General features: G+C 47.5%; 1 protein-coding gene across 3 annotated transcripts; it reads right to left on the bottom strand.

Moving 5' to 3' along the window:
* Window positions 1-204: 204 nt before the first annotated feature.
* On the bottom strand, window positions 205-18379 carry INO80D (INO80 complex subunit D). 3 transcript variants are annotated; one of them, XM_061563337.1, is made up of 10 exons: window positions 18171-18379; window positions 15076-15322; window positions 13634-14490; window positions 12096-12207; window positions 9893-10162; window positions 9541-9650; window positions 8698-8861; window positions 7428-7675; window positions 6090-6223; window positions 205-5313 (listed from the first exon to the last, which is right to left on the bottom strand). In XM_061563337.1, the coding sequence occupies exons 2-10, from the start codon at window positions 15291-15293 to the stop codon at window positions 3779-3781; spliced, it is 3648 nt and encodes a 1215-aa protein (XP_061419321.1). In that variant the 5' UTR covers window positions 15294-15322; window positions 18171-18379; the 3' UTR covers window positions 205-3778. The 3 variants fall into 3 exon arrangements, with proteins under 3 accessions (XP_061419321.1, XP_061419323.1, XP_061419322.1); XM_061563339.1 differs by having other exon boundaries at window positions 8728-8861; XM_061563338.1 differs by lacking the exon at window positions 18171-18379 and adding an exon at window positions 17285-17362.
* Window positions 18380-18775: the final 396 nt, after the last annotated feature.

The following is an 18775-nucleotide window of genomic DNA, read 5'->3' as shown; positions in this document are numbered from 1 at the left end:
CTGTATCGTGCATGGTATAAACAAAACGTGCAAATTTTTTGGGCAATGTATATTGAGCAAATAGGTGCAGAATTAAGATGAGAATGAGATAGTGCAAATCAGAGATTAGACTTCCAAATTGCCAGACCTTGCTTGAATTGTGACATAGAATCTCGAGGTGAATCATAACGTTTACCATAAAAACATGACCCTCACACCACTGAATATTATCTGTGATATTTATTCACGTTATATACAGATGTTACAGCATTTGTACACTGGAAATTCTTTACAGTCGTAAACTCGGGGATGAACATCAACAGCTTTACAGGACTTTTTAAAAAGTGTGAAATTACACAAAATCTAAACGCTACAGCAACGGTTTAATATACATTCAAAAATACACCGAGAAACACTAGTCACTGTCCCGACCAGCCTGCAATCTCACAATTTGTAAAGGCAAGTGTTTTAAGGAAGGGGGTGTATGCTGCAAAAAGTAACCGTGACCATTACAGTGTGCATTAAATTTTACGTGCGAGTTAGGTGAAATTATCAACGGGGAAAGAAAAGCTTTTTTTCCATGAATGCTTAAGTGAAGATGTCTACATCTAAAGCTTTAACTTCCCAAAGGGTGTGGGGAGAGGCAGGGGAAAAGGAGTATTTGCATTTGCTTTATTTGATTTAAAAAAATTCCATTGGTTTTAATTCAGCACCACAAACCCTTCCAAACAACACTTGCAAACCGGTGCAAAGGTTACAGGCCTCAACGTGTGACCTGCCCCTGCACCGGTGAACTTTTACCAGAGGAAGTGAAACGCTCCACGCGAAACCCACCGCGAGGCTACGCTCGTTTTCGAGTGACGCCACGTGGCGGCACCTCCACCCAGAAGTAAAACCGCGTGCGCGCCTCCCAAACCGCCGACGATTAGGTAGAATCAGTTATGAAAACCTGATTGCCATCACAGATCTGTAACGCGAAGTGTGGTTTTGGATTCTGAGTGTAGGAAAGAGGACAAAGTGCATTTTTCAAAAAAACCGAAATAAAAAAAAATCGAACAAATTAAAAAAAGCGATCATTCATGGCTTTCAGTTTCATGTAATTGGTTTGTCGCAGTAAACATGAGCATCTGAGGTTATTTGACTAACAATGCATTTGCTAGGGCCATGAAACAGGGCAATTGAAGTGGCACATACCACCACCACCTATATACACGTATCACTTGTTGAAATACACGGTGGGCTTGGAATCTTAAGAGCACAATTTCCGTTTGTGGGGCTATGGGGAAAGGGTATAAATTCAAACTATAAACGTCATGGGAACTCATCACAATTGTTAAATTGGCCGTTTCTTACCTAAAGCACAGCTGGCGTGTCTTTGAAGCAATTCACCTCTGCCCTGTATTCAATCCCCTGCCGACATTTTTCATGCCATGTCACAATTTGTAGGAAGTGTCGCAAGCTTAGATCTTTTACTTTAACACCGCGCACAAGAAATATACATTTAGTTAAGTGTCAAATAAATAGAGCAGTAAAAAAATAAATTGGCTGGTAATAGTAGACAAAACAATTGGTCGTTTTAAATCAAACTTCAGTTTCTGCCCAGTTACCACTAACTGCTTATTTCCAAAACGAAAAGTCACACGTAAAAAAAGCTTAGCACACGTTTTTTTCCTGATTATCTTCTATTCAAAAACATGTCGGCACACAGTCAACAATCACCTCATATACAAGTGTACAGCAATGATTTAAACGGACAATTTTTCGTGTTTTATTTTTCTCCTTTAAATCTGGGATCATTTAGAATAGAATACAATGCATACGATACAATCTCACTGACAAAAGACGCAAATTAATATTCCTAAGTCACCCGGCCTCGCCAATTCACAAAACGCCACGTTCACAGTGCGTCCTTAGCTCTGTGGCAATGTCTTTTGAGGGCAGTGGACAATTTATAGAATAAAAAAATAGGTCGCTTTACAGGATAATTATATTAACAGCACGACCTTTACCAGGTGAGCATTCCAATAAATCTGTATACCTTACACTTGTATTTCACCATCGACAAGCAACCACGAAGATTTAAAAATGGTGCACCTTGCGGGAGCCCTAAGTGTTCATAAGTACCACCCGGTCTTTTGCCATCGCATTGACAGTGGTGTACAACTACGAATGAAACCACCGTCAAATGAAGTTAGTGATACATATTACGACTCACTCTCTTCAGGCGTTCTCCTCCGTTTGTGAGGATCGAGTTTCCTGCTGAACGCAGTCCGGGCACTCAACGCGGGTACTTTCCTCACAGGCATTACGAGTGGCACGCACAACCAACCCCAAGCTCTCCTGCCTCTTGTTGAAAATCGGGAGAACGCAACAGCGCACCGTTCAACATGATAATTTAATGGGATAAACAAAAACAACTTTTGGGCTTGGTTTTATTTGAGATTCCACCCTTTCGAGTGTGGGCTTAATATTTCATTTGTAGTGCTTCGACTTTACTGAGATAAACACTTACAAGCACGCACAATCGCACAACTTAAAAAGTACACTTGGCTCAGAAGAGCTACTGCGTACACAAGTGTCTCGGCCTATTGTTGGGTCTCACCAGCAGTACAGCTGCTTTGTGGTCATACGCACACAACTGCTTATAACCCGTTCAATGCCCATACTGAAGTTTTAGTTGAGAGAAAACTAAACAGTTGTTACCTTTATCCCATCGTTCACAAAGCTCATTGAGAGAGAATTATGGTTGACCATTTACAAGTTTACCTACCCACGATGTTGTTTGACCATACTTCACGCGAGCTCGTGTGGGTTGGTAAAAGGTGGGGGGGGGGGGGGGCAGGATTGCTTCAGATTACCACTCGGCACTAATTTAATCTGTGGCTGAGAATCAAAATAAGGTGGCCCGGGTCACATAACCACTGCGCTTCAATTATTTCCCTTACACATTACTTTTTACATAGATACACGTGCACAGCAAAGAGCTTCTGATAAATTATTTCTGTAAGTGCTCTTCCGATATGTTTATCAGGCGGCATGTCCACATGCCAAATAGTACAATGCGGTCAAGCTGGTGTACCGAAAGGGTGGTCCTCTCTCAGTGACCAACTCACACCCATAACCCACCAGCATTTCCGGCTGTTTGTAACTGTGGCATACAGCTGGCTATGTCTGGACGTGACACAAGCACTTTGGTGTCCTAACATATTAATGACTGTCAGTGAGCCAACCGTGGGCCAAGCATTACTGGATGGCAATTAATACTATATAGCAAGAGGTGGGAAAGATTCCTGGCTTAATTGTAAAATTCCTAAAATCCAACCGTACTGCATGATGAACTTCAACACCGCTCTTATATGCGCTTCCCACACCCACTCCCTTAACCAGGCTTGCATATTATGCCAAGACAGAGTTTGGGGAAAAAATAACCCTCCCAAAACATTGTTACATTCTAAGATCCTTATACACTTTTGTAACTATAAAGTCACACACACGCACCTCGCACACACCTGTTCATCACAGCTTTCCCTGTCATGACTCACCTCACTCTGCACTCAAATGCCAACGACTGCTGCACAACTTTTCAAATCGCCTACGGAGCATTTCATCACCGATTTGCAAATCTCCAGAGCTGCATTCATTGTCCGCCAAGATCCACCACCGCTTTTTCCCCGCAAACCCAAGCAATGCCCGAGCGGCGTACGTTTCTTTATTATTGTTTTTTTTTTGCCAGTGGCTGTCAGCGTCACAGTGCTAGAAGTAAGAGTCGTTGCGTTTCACAAGCGTTCGCAGCCACGAGTCACGATTTGCTCTGCGATGGCGATGTGGGAGGTGGGGGAGAGGTGGAGGAAGGTGGTTGTGGAGGTACCGTGGGAGGCATCGCGTTGATGGTGCTGCTGACACCGCCGTCGCCACTGCCGCCCGAGTTCGACAGTGTCGAGGCGGTCGTTGAGTGAGCCAACGGTGGCACCACCGAGCATAGCGGCTGCACATCTTTGGGAATCCCACCTCGGCCACTCGACAGCTGCGAGCCAAATGCTGCGCTGAACTGTGGCAGTTTATGCTGCTGCGCAAGTGACGAGTTCCAACTTCCTGTCTGCTGCTGCTGCTGCAGCAGCTGCGCTTGAGTCTGCAGTTGCGCAGAGTTCGAAAGAGGCGCTGTCCCCATGCTGGCCACGGCCGCTGCAGTCGCCAAGTCCTGCCCAGCGCTCGTGCCGGGGGAGCTCAGCACCTGCCCGGTTGCGTGCGCCTGAGCGAGTGGCCCCAGCGGCGATGCCGCCAGCTCTGCCGTGAGCAGAGCGGGCGACTGAGCTGCCGCCCCCGTGGTGCCGCTCGCGGAGAATGGGGAATGCGTGGTGACATCAAGAGCCTGCGGGAGACCGTGCGCGCTGGTTGACGCTAGCGTCTGAACGAGGCTGGTGCCGATGGGTGCGGGGATGCCGTCCGGGGAGTACGCGAGCATTGTGGACGCCGTGCATGGCACCGCCCCGTCCTGCGCCGCCCCTGCGGCAAACGCACTAGCGTCGGTTAACACCAGCGACCCCCAGGAGGGCGACCTCTGCATTACCAGCCCGGCGGTGGTGGTGGTGGTCACAGTGCCGGGGGGTACGGACAGCGACATGGAGGGCGGCAGCGAGTGTCCCAGCATGGCCTGCGATTCCTCGCTCCCCGTAAATTGGGTCGTGACAGCGACCGTAAGTCCGCTCACCGACGCCGGCTCCTCGCCACTGTCGATGCCAAGGAATGGTGACGGCACTCGCTCGCTGCCGAAGAGGGAACTATCCTGCAGCGGCGACTGCACCGATCGCTCACCGCTTCCATCACCGACAAAACCGGCTGGTATCAGCGGCGGAGGTGTTGACGACGATGCTTGACCGTCTGGCTTAACAAGCAGCGGCCTTGCGGGCAGGAGCGGCAACGTCTGGAAGGACGGCATTGGTGGCGAAAAGTGCGTGATGACAGACACACCGCCACAGTCCTGCTGATGTTGGTGGTGGAGCTGCTGGTGGGGGTGGTGCTGATGGTGGTGGTGGTGGTGCTCCAGACCCAGGCTCAGCTGCGTTGCCGCGGCCGCCGCCGCCGCCACGACGGCACCGGCGCTGCCGAAGTGCTGCTCGAGGTCGAGGGCTGAAAAGGAGTCGGCGGCGATGGTGCCGCCCAGCAGCTCGTGCAGGTCGGGGTTGAAGGAGCCGAGGTCGTCGCTGGGCACGAGCTCCTCGTCGTCGTCCATGGAGCCCAGGTGCTCGAGGGAGGTGACGGCGTGCGATGCCGCCACCAGCGCCCGCTCCAGCGCCTCCGCCTCCTCCTTGGTCGGGAGCAGCTCGCCATTCTTGCCTGTGCCAAGGGACGAGAAATGTGTCGGGTGTTTTACAGATTCACCGAATCTTCACTCAAACTAGATCGTTATATTCGTAACACTGCTGTCGTGCAATGGTTGGCAACTGGACCGAATTTAATCTCCTGGTACGGCATTAAAACATTGGGCTAGTTTCCCGAATCCCCCCCCCCCTCTCCCGCCCCGCCTGTCTACCTACCAAATGGATACACCACGGTAAGTCAATCGGCAGGTCTCGCCGCAGTGGAAGAGTCGAACCAATGCCCTCTAGTGGAGGCAGGGCCTTGTGGCAGCAGGGATGCACTGAAAATACGTATTTAAAAATCGAATTGTGTGCAAGAATCAACTATTTATGGCCCATCAGATCTCAGCAGCAGAGCAGAGCTGAGCATGGATAGTGCTTGGCCAGGTGACCACAGGCAGTGTAGCAAAATCCAATGATGTACTGTTTGTACTATGCTCAAATGCCTATGCTCACCACCTTCGTACTGCACTGGCCAGCATGGTGAAATATGTTCAAACAAACATACACCGCCGCAGTGGTCAGATGTTAACTACCTCGCCTCGTACACCGGAGCTTCTGGTTTCGATCCCGATCCAGATGCTTGTATATTTGGAGTTTGCATATTCACCCCGTGGTCATAGTTTGGGGAGGCCTTGATCCCGTCGTGAGATAAAAGGCTGCAATCTTTTATTATTATAATGGCGTGATAGATATTGACCTAAACCCGAGAGAATGCATTGCATTCACGAGCCTCCTCCAGCTCAGTGCTACCTTCGAAGAGGTCGAAGTCGTGCAGGTCCACGTGCAGCTTCGGCAGCACCTCGTCCAGGTCCTCTTGGTTCAGCTCCAGCTCGTCCGACAGCTCCGGGGCGATGTCATCCTCCTCCACGTCTCCGCTCACCGGGCTGTGGGGGATCCGCGGGGTGGGGTGTGGGAGAATGGTGCCGCGGTGGCGAAATGTTAACCACCTCGCCCGGTATACAGGAGGTCGTGGGTTCGAACCCAACCCTGACGCCTGTTGTACATTTGTAGTTTGCGCGTCTCTCTCCCTGTGGTCGCGTGGATTTTTCTCCACGTTCTCCGGTTTTTCCCTCCACATTAAGAAACATGCGTTGAGAGTATTTTGCTACTATAAATTTATACATAAGCCGCTTTGTTGAGCTATTATGTATGGCCAGGTCACTTCTGAAAAAGAGCTATACAGCTAAGTGGGCCTTACCTGGTAAAATAAAAATTGTTGAGTATTTTAGTTTATGAGAAGTAGTTGCAGTAAAGGTGCAGCCCTGCAATTATCACTGTTGGCAGAAGGATCTCACGTCAGAGGGAGCTCCCAGGAGCCCTCCAAATGTAATTTTAGTCTACTCTGCCACACTGGCCAGATGTCTTTGAAGGTGGAAGTACCCACACTTTACCCCGCCACATGCGACCTGCCGGTCGACTGCGGTGCACACACTTATACTGCGGGGTTGACACAAGGCCGGGAGATTCAATAAACTTGTCCACTGTTTCATGTTCCACTCCAGGAGATCAAATCGAACCGGCCCCCCCTCTGGCTTGCAAGTCCAGTGTGTTAATAATTACACCATGGCAGTGGCAGATCTTAAATGCAAATAGATAAGAGGAGGGGGGGGGGGCGTTGATTCACACCTAACTATTTACCATGTGCTTTAATCGCAAGCTTGCCGTACACAACGCAAAGGGAACCATAGCAGGAAATATTAATTCATCACTGTTTAGTGTTAATATTTATTGCAATATTTTTTTCCATTGCAGGGGTGGAGTGGTAGTTCCGTGGTTTACACACTTCAGATGTACTTCTACGGCTGTCTGGAACACTCTTCCTTAGGATATTACGACGCCACTGGAGTTATGCACTTTTAATCTAGATTCAAAACTCGTTACTTTAGAACTGCTTTTGTGTTCAGTTTGCCGTCCTTCCTCCACACCTTTGATTAGCGTGGTTGGCTACGTACAGTGCGAAAGAAGTTCAACATGCAACCACAAGTAGCAATCGATAAAAAAAACACTAATTTTGACGCTCCGGGCAAGGCGTACCTTAGGCGTGCCACACAAGGAATACTAATGTGGGTGCTTCGGGCAAAGGGGTACCTTAGGCGTGCCACACAGGACGGCTCGGTGACGAAGGGTGTGGAGGGTGGCGGAGTGGCCGCCGGGATGCACAGGTTGCCCTGCGGCTCTGCGGGAGGGATGGGTTTCTGGGGTCGCATGGTCGGGCGCCGCCGCTTCTTCTTGTGCTTCTTGCTGAGCGCCGGCGGTTTTGACTTCTTACGTGGTTTCCGCTGCTGCTGTTGCTGTTGCTGCGCCTTCCGGCTCCAATCTCCGCGTAGGAAGTTGTCCTGGGGAAAGATGAAAAGCTTTTTTTTAATGATTTATTCATGTTGTTGACGTTTTAACTAGGATCAATCAGGCATGTGAAGATGCGTCGCTTTGTCGTTTGACATTATTACATTAACGATGCTGGCCAACATATAAATGCATCTAACTGTATTTCCGCACCTCCGATTAGTACGATTGGCTACGTATGGATCTCCAGATATCGTACAGAAAAACAGGGCATGCCTATTACAGTGAAAAAAGGTAGTTGCTAATATCAATTTGGTTGACGAAAATTAGAATGAAATCATGATACACATACGGTGAGGTGAAGTAGACAAAAGTTGCGACATTAAAAATATCCACCAAACGTAAAACTCCTATAAGTTAGTTGTGTTTGCATTCACTTTATTAAAGGGTCAGTAGACAATCCGGACTATCATTTCATGCAAGGTTATCATCGGATTGACGATTAAGGATGGTTCGAACATCTGCATCGTACGGATGAGTACCACCATTTGCAAGGCAGTGAACTGAAACATGGTGAAGAGAACATAGGACCACAGGAAGCAGAGAGATTTGGAGAGATACGATCGACAAAGATTTAAAGATAGGATGATGTGGCCAAGTCGACTGAAGACTGCACATTGTTGCAAAAAGCTGTTGCCCGACGTGTAGTACAGCACAGGACTCGGCTTAAGGCGTTACATTGAGTCCTCGTTACAAGCAAACAATGATACACATCGATGTAAATATAATTTTGTTTTTATAAAGAACATTTATAATTATAAATGACAGGAACCGGAAAGAGAGGAAGACCTTACAGAGAATGGCTTTATGACATTAGAGATTGGTGCCAGAAAGATGTGGCACTACTTGAGCATGATTGGCACGAGGCGAGAGTAAAGTGGAAACAAATGAGGAAACGTGCAGTGTACACCTACGGGCTATCTGCCCATGGGTCGAGACGACGATGATGAATGACACAAATGCATACAGGCGGTCGCGAAAACAACGATGGTGGCGGCGACGGAAGAATGCTGACCATGCTGGCGGGCCGGGGCCGCGCACGCACCATTTTCTTGGCGTGCTCCTCGCACAGCGGCGTCTGGTGCACGATGTCGAACACAGGCACGGAGCACTGCTGCCCGTCGGCGAAGCGCGCTGTGCAGCTGGAGAAGAGCCGCTGCGAGTTGCTGCACAGGATATCTGGGGCCCGCCACGCGGTTGAGCGTCAAGGAGCCAGCCCGCTTGCCGAGATGACGGCGCTAAAACGTTCTGGCGGAGCGTGCGCCAGTTAAATTAAAGAGGCTTCAGAGTTGCCCGCCCGTCGAGTGGTTGCAGTGTGGCCGCGTGTTAAAAGGGCGATGATGTAATCGCGTGATACAGTGTTGCTGTGCATTAAGATGCTGTAGTGGAGGTAATGTTAAGCGGCGGGAGAGTTGTGGTAAGAGGCTGGAGCCCTTCGATGCTAGGAGGGTTGTGACTTAAAGCAGCAGTCTGGTGACCACCTGTGTCAAGGGGATGTACTGTGACTTAAGCAGCTGCAATGTGTATAAAGAGGTTCTAGCTGTAGAGTGAATTTAGCAGCTGTATTGTGACCAACTGTAAATAATGTGAAGAAGCGAAATGTATGTGTAGAGGCTGGAGTCTGACTGTATGGCTGTGTAGTAGAGGCGGTAGTGTGACTATTTTAAGTGAATGTATACATAGACTTTCTAAAGAGATGTCATGTAGCTATGAGCCAAGAGGCTGGATGCACCATAGACTTTCTAAAGAGATGACATCTCTTTAGAAAGTCTATGTATACAGTCACTTAAAATAGTCACACTACCGCCTCTACTACACAAGTTTGTACTTAAGGCCGTGCTCAAGGTGCCAAGGATACGCTGGAAGCAGTGCAGGCTGTACGGCAGCGTCGGGCTCCTGCACAGCTGGCCCTTGACCTGCACACAGCACTGCCCGGCTCGCACGGTCTCTGCAGACGCCGCTGGTGCCCTGTGCAGAGTTAGCAGGGGAAGAACTCCTGAAACTCACATCTTTATGCCAAGGACTGCATACGTCAACATTTTTTAATTGTATGAATAGAGTACACTTTGGTTCCTTGAACACCTGTGTGCGAATGCATTCCAATTCCTTTTCAGCTTATCTTCGTGGTCATTTTGATTATCCGAACCGAGCCAATGAAATAGTAAGGAAAGAGAAAATTATCAACAAACGCAAAACGGTTCCGTACGCACTCTTTCGAAGCAAGGGGATGCGTCGCGGGCTGCTGGTGCAACGTCGCGGGCTGCTGCGTCGCGGCGGGCTGCTTGTCCCGGCGCAGTAACACTGCCACGCCGTCCGGGCACACGGCTGCCCCGCGTAACAAGGCACGGCTGTGAGCGCGTAGGTGCCTCTGCCTTCGCGCCGCCGCTCGCTCCACGCGGCTCAGCTGCAAGTAGCGATGCCGCAGCGAGCTGTAGAGCGCCGCTATCCGCGTCTCACGGTCCGAGCCTGTGCACTCCGACCTGACGCCACGCCGGCCAAGCCAACAAGTGAGCGGACTATAAAAATAACGTCACACCGTCGTCGCCTTCCAAGTTCCTACGACGAAGTATCTGGATCGTGCCCGATCATCACATTGGAGGCCAAGCAAGGATTGAACCTGAATGATACTCGTATGGCTAATTACAAGTCTAATTAGGTGTTTGGAGGTTGCTGTTGAGCTACATTGTCAGCAGAGGCAAAAGCAGAAAAATAACATTGTTGTACTGTATTAAGCTCCAATGTCTATGTTCCTCACACTTTACCACACTGCATATGGGCAAATAACCCCTACGTCTAAGTCTGCAGAGGCCCTCCTCCAGCAGTGGATTGACAAATAGGGCTGTACAATTTCGATTCTGTCTACTCGACAGACCTGCTCTCCACCTGAGGATGGCTGCTTGCGTTGTGGCCGAAACGTCGTGAGAATTATTTTATTATGTTTTATTTTTATTATTTATTATTTCCATTCTACGCGACTTTACCGAAAGAACCAAGAAGAGGGCTGTACAATGTTGCGAAGAAGCTTAAGACGCCCCTAATCAACAGCCATGCAGCTAAATTTCGATTTAAAGCTTACGTGACTGCAGGGATTCATCTTCTTGGTTCTTTCGGTAAAGTCACGAAAGAACCAAGAAGAAGAGCCATGCAGCTATTACGAAGTTTACTGCGAGTACCAATATACAATGTTTTGGCTGATAACTTATAACTTGCAACTATTGAACACTCTTGCAGTCAAGCAGCACTCCGTACAAAACACAATTAACACCAAGGCATCAGATAAAAAACAAAACTTCAAGTTTAAAGATTAACATGAGAACTAAAGGCCCTTTTATGGATATATGCACATAAGCAGTGGGTTTCCTGTTGTATAACACAAACATGAAGCTTCATTTAAAAAAGGACTTCAAAATCGCAATCATTATTTACAGATTTTTTTTTGTTTAATGTCCTGAATGTTATCCTGATTGTCCTGTCAGTGTTATGAGACAAAGCATCTATTTGGATCTCACACAGAGCAGTGCAACCCTTCTTCGTACAGATCTGCCCTAAGAAGCAGACATCACAAAGCTATCTCTGAGATCACTTCAAGTGATCTCTGTTGCATAAAACGGGGCAGCACTTTCACACCGGCCCTGTCACAATGTCAATGGCATTACTGTCAAACAGATAATTTTTCTCAAAGATGGAATTGAACCAAATCAAGTGCAGAACCAAACGTGATGTTAGGGTCTTGATTTGAAGCTTTCGTGACTGCAGGAAGCCATACTCTTTGGTTCTTTCGATAAAGTCACGTAGGTAGAAAATTAATAGCTCACGACGTTTCGATCGCAACACAAGCAACCGTCATCAGGTGAGACAAAAACAGCAGAAGAACTGCTGACGCAGGAGAAAGAGCTGTGTTTGTCTCACCTGATGATGGTTGCTTGTGTTGCGATCGAAACGTCGTGATCTATTAATTTTCAATCTACGTGACTTTACCGAAAGAACCATAGAGTAGTGATGTTAGGGATTGTTTGTGCGGTTATTGATGTTCGGGTTGACATCAACTCACTATGCTTTGAGAAAACAGTTTAAACACAGATGGCTGTCTGGATTTGAACCCAGAATCCCAACAGTGCCAGCTCAGCACTCTGACCTGTGTGACTTGGGCTTTGTACGTTATCAGGATTAATTGAACCTTGAAAAGCTTGTGGCAAGTTGCCTTTGTTTAAAAGGCCACACAATGACCACTTGGCCGTAGTAGTGTACACATTGCTCTCTCCGTGTTTAGTTTATTGTCCTTCCTCCGCACCTCCGATTAGCACGGTTGGCTATGTACGGTGTGAAAGTTCAACATACATACATACAAGGAACTTGGAACTTGTATGTATGTGGTCTGCAGCAATGCGAGCAAGCTGAATTACATTGGTTTACCTGTAGAGGACTCCATGTTCACTGAGCCGGTCTTGGTGGGATAGCCACGTTGATTGGCAAGGAAGTACCTTATCCTCATCTTCACTGCTTTCATCCTCTGACCATTCACAGCCTGCATGGGAATTCATAAAAAAAAATGGGTTAACCCATAAAGGTGTGAACACAAAGTGTACAGTGTATCTATACTTAGCAAATAAATCAGTCTATCAAGTAGCCCATGCTTCTCCTTGCTAACAATGGCTATGATCATCATCCTTTTGACCTGATTGTAAAGCGATTCAGTAGCGCCCATAGGCTATTAAGTCAATGACGAAAGTATCCATAAACAGTTAATTCACAGCACAAAATTGGCAAAGCTGAACCGTAAATGGAAATTATTGACGTTTTTCAAAGTAATTGTATAGTTTTCAAGCATAAACGTCAATCAATTGAAAGTGGTCAATGATGATGATGATTGATCCATGCTGCCTCAGTCCAAGCATGAAGGGGGGGTTACCCCCTAAAAAAAAAACCCACTCCTGAAGTGCAAACATTGAACAGCATGGGAAGCAATGCTCGTCTGTTAGCGCTGTCCCCATCCTGGCAATTAATTAACTCCTGTAAGGCTGGATCGTGCATTCCTGACACAGTTTGTGATTTTTGATGGTTTCAGTGATGCTTTGTTAGTATATTTACTTAGCTTTTATGTGTTCTATAATAAATAAAAAGTACCATAATATTACAAGGTGCAAACAGTATAAAAGTAGTTTTCACGGAAATAATGGGGTTTTGTTTAGAAAACTGCTACAAAGTACCGTGGGCATCCCACTTCCCTGAATTTGCCCCGGTATAGAAAACCGTGTAGCCTCACTTTTGTTCCCGCAATTGACCAAAAATTTGAATTAATTTTGCGGGGTTCTCGCTTGTAGTTGGACCACAGTCCGAGTGGAGGGGGACAATGAAACCTTCTGACGTACCTCGACTGTTTTCCATAGCGACAGAGCCTATGGGCAGAACAGGGTGCCAACCTATATGTGTGTCTGTCTCCTGCCCTTCAGATATCCTTTGCTTCTAAAAAGGAATGTTCTCAGATGTTGCCACACCACCAAACTCGAGCTGAGCTCATGGCCAAAAACTCAAAAGTGCTGGAATTTGCTTTACTTGACTCTAAGTTGAGCCCAATGAGTCACTATTATTTATTTTGCAATGAAGAGGTGGAAAAAAATAGCATATGCCTGAAGACTCGTTTATATTTGACTGGATAAAGGATATTATTCTTATTTAATATCAGGTGAGGTAGAATGATGGCACAGTGGTTCAAGCACTGCACGATTAACTCAGTGACCAGAATTACATTTCCAGCCATAATCTAGTGATATCTGAACTGGTCCTGGGCCCCAATTCCATAAACCCGTGCTAAACAGCTTGAAGTCTGGTAAAAACAAAACAATGAACACATATCAGAAAGTGGGGAGGTTTTCATCCGGCATTAGATAGACAAAGGCTGCAGATTATTATTGTATTAATAAGGTGTAGTGCAAACAAACACCTCCCCATACCTAAGTGTGTGAACAGGTCTTGATCGAGCAGCTTCCGCTGTCTGCTCCGGTACAGCAACCGGCGCAGTGCTCGACTTCTCTCACAATCCGGTTGGGTATGCCATTGGGCCGCCCTGGCGGAGGTATGCGACGAGGACGACGATGACGACGAGGACGACGAGGCGCTAGCAGCGGCACCAGTGGTGGCTCCTCCCAACGCTTTGCCACCAGCCACCCGTGACTCGGGGAGCGTGAGTGGTACAAGCCCCCTCTGTGCCGCCGTTGTGGTGCCCACAGGAGTCCTCGACAAACAGCGCTCCCCGTGCCGGTGTACCATTGGCAGGGGCTGGGCCGACCTCAAGGACGCGGCGGCACCATGAGCCTCAGCTTTCGCCGGAGGCGGCGTCCCCTTGTGTGGCTTTAGGTGGCCCGGTGAAGAGGCCGAGGTATTTATAATCGCACCGCTGCCGCAAATGTCCTTGACCTCGCCGTTTTTTTCGGCCACAAGTCTCGAGCGACTCCCGCCGCCGCTAGTGCCTATCGGTGGCCTTCCCTGGAGCTTGCGCTTCACGGCGACCTTTCGAAGGCCATGCTCGTCGTCTTCGGGAAAGGCGAAGGGGTCATCCGTCGGGGCTCCAGCTGTGGCTGGCGCCATATGAGGGTGGTGGTGCGGGGATTGGCTAAGCGTCTGCCACGCCGGCGTGAGCGCGTGCAGGCCGTTTGGCACCCGCGTAAGCACCGGCGGGGCCTCGAGCTCGGCGATGTGCTGCACCACGCGCTCGCGCTGCCGCTCCCTCGGCTCGTCCAGCTGCTCCGACTTTTTCTTCCGCTCTTTCTTAGGCACCAGCCCCAGAACCTGCAGGTGACTGTTGCAGTACCTGAATGAAATACAGTTGCGTGCACATAGCAGCTTTTTTTATGAAGCTAAGTAGGTATGAGCCTGGATAGTACTGTTATGAGAGTATGCCAGAGATTACCACGTGCTGTAGGCTTGGGCTGCCAGTTTCCCCCCACACAGCGAACAGATTTATTGAACGAGTCAAATATCCCAACGGAGGACTGCCAGAAAGAACATTATAAGCTCTCCTGGATACATTTTCTTAGTTAAACTTAACAGGGATTTGAATCAAGATTTGTTTTTACTTCCTTTCAGTTTCAAAATTCAAATATATTGAATGAAAACACTGCACTTGCTACTTTTATAAGCCAGTGCATCCCGCCTACAAAACACGCACAAAACTCCAAGCCTGATAATTTCCTTGACGAACATCTACATCATCAATATTATGTTCAAAGTGTTGCACCAGCGAAAATTAAGCCAGTGTTTACAAATGTATGTTTTCACCCAAACTATGTTACACATCAACAAACCTATCTACAAATAAAAGCGTTCTATGCTAAACCAACATTCAGATTTCCAGCAAAGCACAAAGTGAATGTAGAGTTCAAATGCAGGGACTCACACGCGATCTTCCGCTTTAGGGATGGGGTTGGTACAGCGCTGGTTGTTGTACTTGGCCACATATTGGCACTGCTTAAAGGGGGCCGTCTTGTCCTCCAGGACGTGACGGATGCAGAAAGCGTAGCCATTCAGCCGGCGCTGCTTGCAGAGCTTGGGGCTGTACGAGCACAGCGGCTTGTTGTCGATCTCCGAGAAGTGGATGTGTTTGCCCTCATACATCACGCGTCCCGGCTTCCCACGATCATCGGCTGCAAAGACATCACAACACCATCATCACCACCACCACCACCACCATTAATAGAGGTATAACCGATTCACTCTGTATCTATCATTCACTTCCCCAGCAATTAAATTGTGATTCATGGCCATATTCTTTTGCGGAGTCCAACTAAAGTTTAAAGTCTTTATGAATTATCTCTGTCCTTTGTAACGGGAGAGCACTAACTTCCGAAAAGATGAGTCAATATAAATGAAACTGCATGAAGTTGAATTACTATTCGGGACTTAACCTATTTAAAAAAATCTACGAAATCGAACAAAGTGTGCCCCAAAACTTGGAGACTCAAACATGGACTGACTAGTAGCTGTTGGCATTCATCTGCTATTTCAATATGTCCATGGACAAAGCGTTTTTCCAAACTTGTTTAAGCAGAGGTGAACATGTAGCATACTCGAGCCCCTACAGGGGTCACACATACAACATTCACAAATAATAATAATACATTGTTATACAAACAACTTGAAATGTGCATCATAACCTTAAGAGATTTTATATATATCGATGCATTGTTACCGCAATAATTGTCATTGTGCGTTGTATGCTACATTTTGCCTTAATTCGAATTTTGGATTGATGGAACTGTTCCCCAACTAGAAACAGGAAGACGGCATTTCGACCAATCAAGTCCCCCCCCCCCCCCGGGTTACCACATTCTTTTCACTTACACCAAATGTTGGTAACTATTACAATATGTGTCAAGGACACTGATACACAATTAAACACACTTGAAACTGTTCCAATGGATTACGGATATGTATATTATTGCAGAGTGCATTTTTTTTTCTAGAATAGGAAGAAATATCCGAGTTCGAATGAATTCAAACTGATGAACCCTAAACCGATTTACAAAGTACAGTACAAACACACAAAACTATCATATTTTTGACGTTTATGAAATAAAAATATACGCAGCAGCGATTACGTTGGATATGTTATGTTTAGTAAGTCTAAAACAATGGAAAACATTCTCAAGTTGACAATATTATCTGATGTATACAAGTGCACATAATATTTATATCTCACATCCTGTACCTGGACATTGCTCTATTGTTTAAAAACAAGAGTAAAATGTGAAAATACAGCAATGTTACGTCAATTACTGACACAAACGTCAGGAATAAATTAGTGCGGTGTTGTTTCAACACAATTTCAAATCTACTTCTATATTTCTAATTTACTGTATTACACGTGGGTGCAAATGGGATCTGGAAGCCTTAAAATTTAGGCTACCTTTTAATGACGAAAAGGCTAAAACAATCATCATATAAACTAAACAGCCGCCGGTTGACACTTGTATACAATTTTAAATAGCCAATTAATACAAGTTTGGTTTAGTCACAAAATACATGGAGCTTATGGCTCACTCCTTGTCATTATAGTAATTAATAACATAGGGATGTGTGATTAAGTGTGTCAAGGGCCAACATTTCAATAGCAATTTATCACATTTTCTTAACGAGTGACCACAACATGCACGGCCGCATGTAATAATGCGTGCGGTGTTATTAATTGTATAAACAGCCGACAATTAACAACGTAACTATTGAGGCTTGAAGCTTGAAGCTCACATAAACGTACACGCTAAGATCCCCAACAACCCCCAACAACATCCCGACTCTCATTCAGCACCGCTCTCTCGTGTAAACTCGCACAGAACCGCGCCAACATATCGGCGGAGCTGCAACTACACGAACCCAACGTAAAATACAATTGTTGAAGCACAACGAGACATTTCTAAACCATGAGATATTTGGCGAGGCAGGCACAGGTGATCAGGCAGGCAGGCGGGCCCTTGGCTATTTTTAAGCGAGAGGCGCCTTCGAATCCAACCAGAGTCTGGTGGTGCAAGCGACTCGTTAGCCCCGGGGACACGGGACAAGGTTGCGACAAACAAAGGCGAGGAGGAGAGAAAGAGAGATGAGACCATCACCAGAAGCGCGGGCTCCCGTCCCATCACCACTCGAGCCCCGAGGAGACGCAGCCACTACAAACCCCACAAGCGCTAGGCCCGAGTTGCTAGGCTGAACAAAATTTTACAAACCACGCAACGCCCCCGGGGCGTCTCGCGATAGCGAAACGCTCGCACGCTCAATGTAAAAGGGCGAGCAAAGAGAAACGTATTTGCCCTCAGAGCGTTGTCGATTTCCGAAACGACAAAAAAAATCGCCTCCCCCCCTCACCCCCCGCCCCGCGGCCCGTGTGACTCAAGGGGCCTGGTCACAATGTAGAAGCCTGCGTTCTTGCCTAGCGCTGCGACCCGGGCAGTCCCCCGCGCAAGCTCGCTAGGAAATGTCGAAGGCTTCGGCCTAAATAGTCACCTACAACCCCCGCATGACCCACCACCTCCTCAATCGCGGCCGTTAAACCGCGGGCTCCCGCAGCCTGAGGCTCGGAGTCGAAACCCTCCCCCGGTTTTAGCGTCGCGGCGGCCCCGGGGAAACTCGAAGCGAGGCCGCAGACCCGAATGGTAGCACCCCACCCCCCCTCAACTCCCGCGCGAAGCCTACGGCCTTGCCTAGCATCCACGGCCGGACCAACTCCGCCTACGTCGCTAGGCAACACCGTAGGTCGCGGCCTAGTCGCCACCCCCCCCCCGCCGTTCTTCGCTATTCTGTTTTTTGTTTGTTACATTAGTAAATTATCACCCGATTTTAACCCCCCCCCCTCAAAACAATTCCATTAAAACGAGCACGTGAAAGGCATTCTTTTTTATTTTAAACCTTTAGTTCGCAAGAAGCTTTGTCTTTAAAAAAAATCTACCTCGACGTTTGTGTTTTTTGTTCGCCGTTCGTGGTGGTGGTTGTGGTCGTGGTTACCTCCTCGACGCGTCGGGCTCCTCGGGAGGTCTCGCCTCAGCCGTGAGAGCGGCGAACGGCCGACAAGGCGGGCAACATCGAGGATTCGGTGCGATGCCTGCGCGTGTAGGTTTTGTGTGCTTGTTCGTGACGGAATGCGTGGGTTTGTTGTGTAATATATTTATATATTTAAATCACGAATTCTCTTCCTTGCTGGTTCCGCCGCCTCGGCCTCCGCTGTCGTCGTCTTCCGCTGTTGCCAGATCCAGGGGATAAAAAACCTCTAAAGTGAGAGGCACAAACTGAGTGTGTTTTGTAAATGTTGTGATATAAACTTGCAATATTTTGCCCGAAATTGTTTAGATTTTGTATGTAAATACGGCAAAAATTTTAAGTGCAAAGAGTCAACGAATTAATTGCAATTGACAGCATTGTTTTAAAGCTGGGGAGGGAAGCCCTTATATTAAAACGCTTAGGACTAGTTTATAAACAATCCACTTGTAAACTTTGTGATTTTTTTTAGCACAGACTCATACACCTTTACATCCATAGGCCAAATGCAGTATTTTCGTCTTGTAAAACTGTCTCAACCCTTTCATTAAAGCACCGTAATTGAAACGATAACA

This window comes from Lethenteron reissneri, chromosome 31 (assembly GCF_015708825.2).
Source record: "Lethenteron reissneri isolate LAM-NWPU_2019-01 chromosome 31, ASM1570882v1, whole genome shotgun sequence".
Classification (NCBI taxonomy): domain Eukaryota; kingdom Metazoa; phylum Chordata; class Hyperoartia; order Petromyzontiformes; family Petromyzontidae; genus Lethenteron; species Lethenteron reissneri.
The sequence above is the reverse complement of the archived record's forward strand: the minus strand, read 5'-3'. Positions and strand labels throughout refer to the sequence as shown.

What these genes read in the sequence shown, in the direction of transcription:
- INO80D (XM_061563337.1), bottom strand. Translation starts at nt 15,293, where the DNA reads ATGTATGAGGGCAAACACATCCACTTCTCGGAGATCGACAACAAGCCG. An exon ending in CCTAAAGCGGAAGATCGCGT is followed by an intron (nt 14,491 to 15,075) that starts GTGAGTCCCTGC and finishes TATTTCATTCAG; the next exon opens with GTACTGCAACAGTCACCTGC. An exon ending in CGACTTCGACCTCTTCGAAG is followed by an intron (nt 5,314 to 6,089) that starts GTAGCACTGAGC and finishes CCCTTGGCACAG; the next exon opens with GCAAGAATGGCGAGCTGCTC.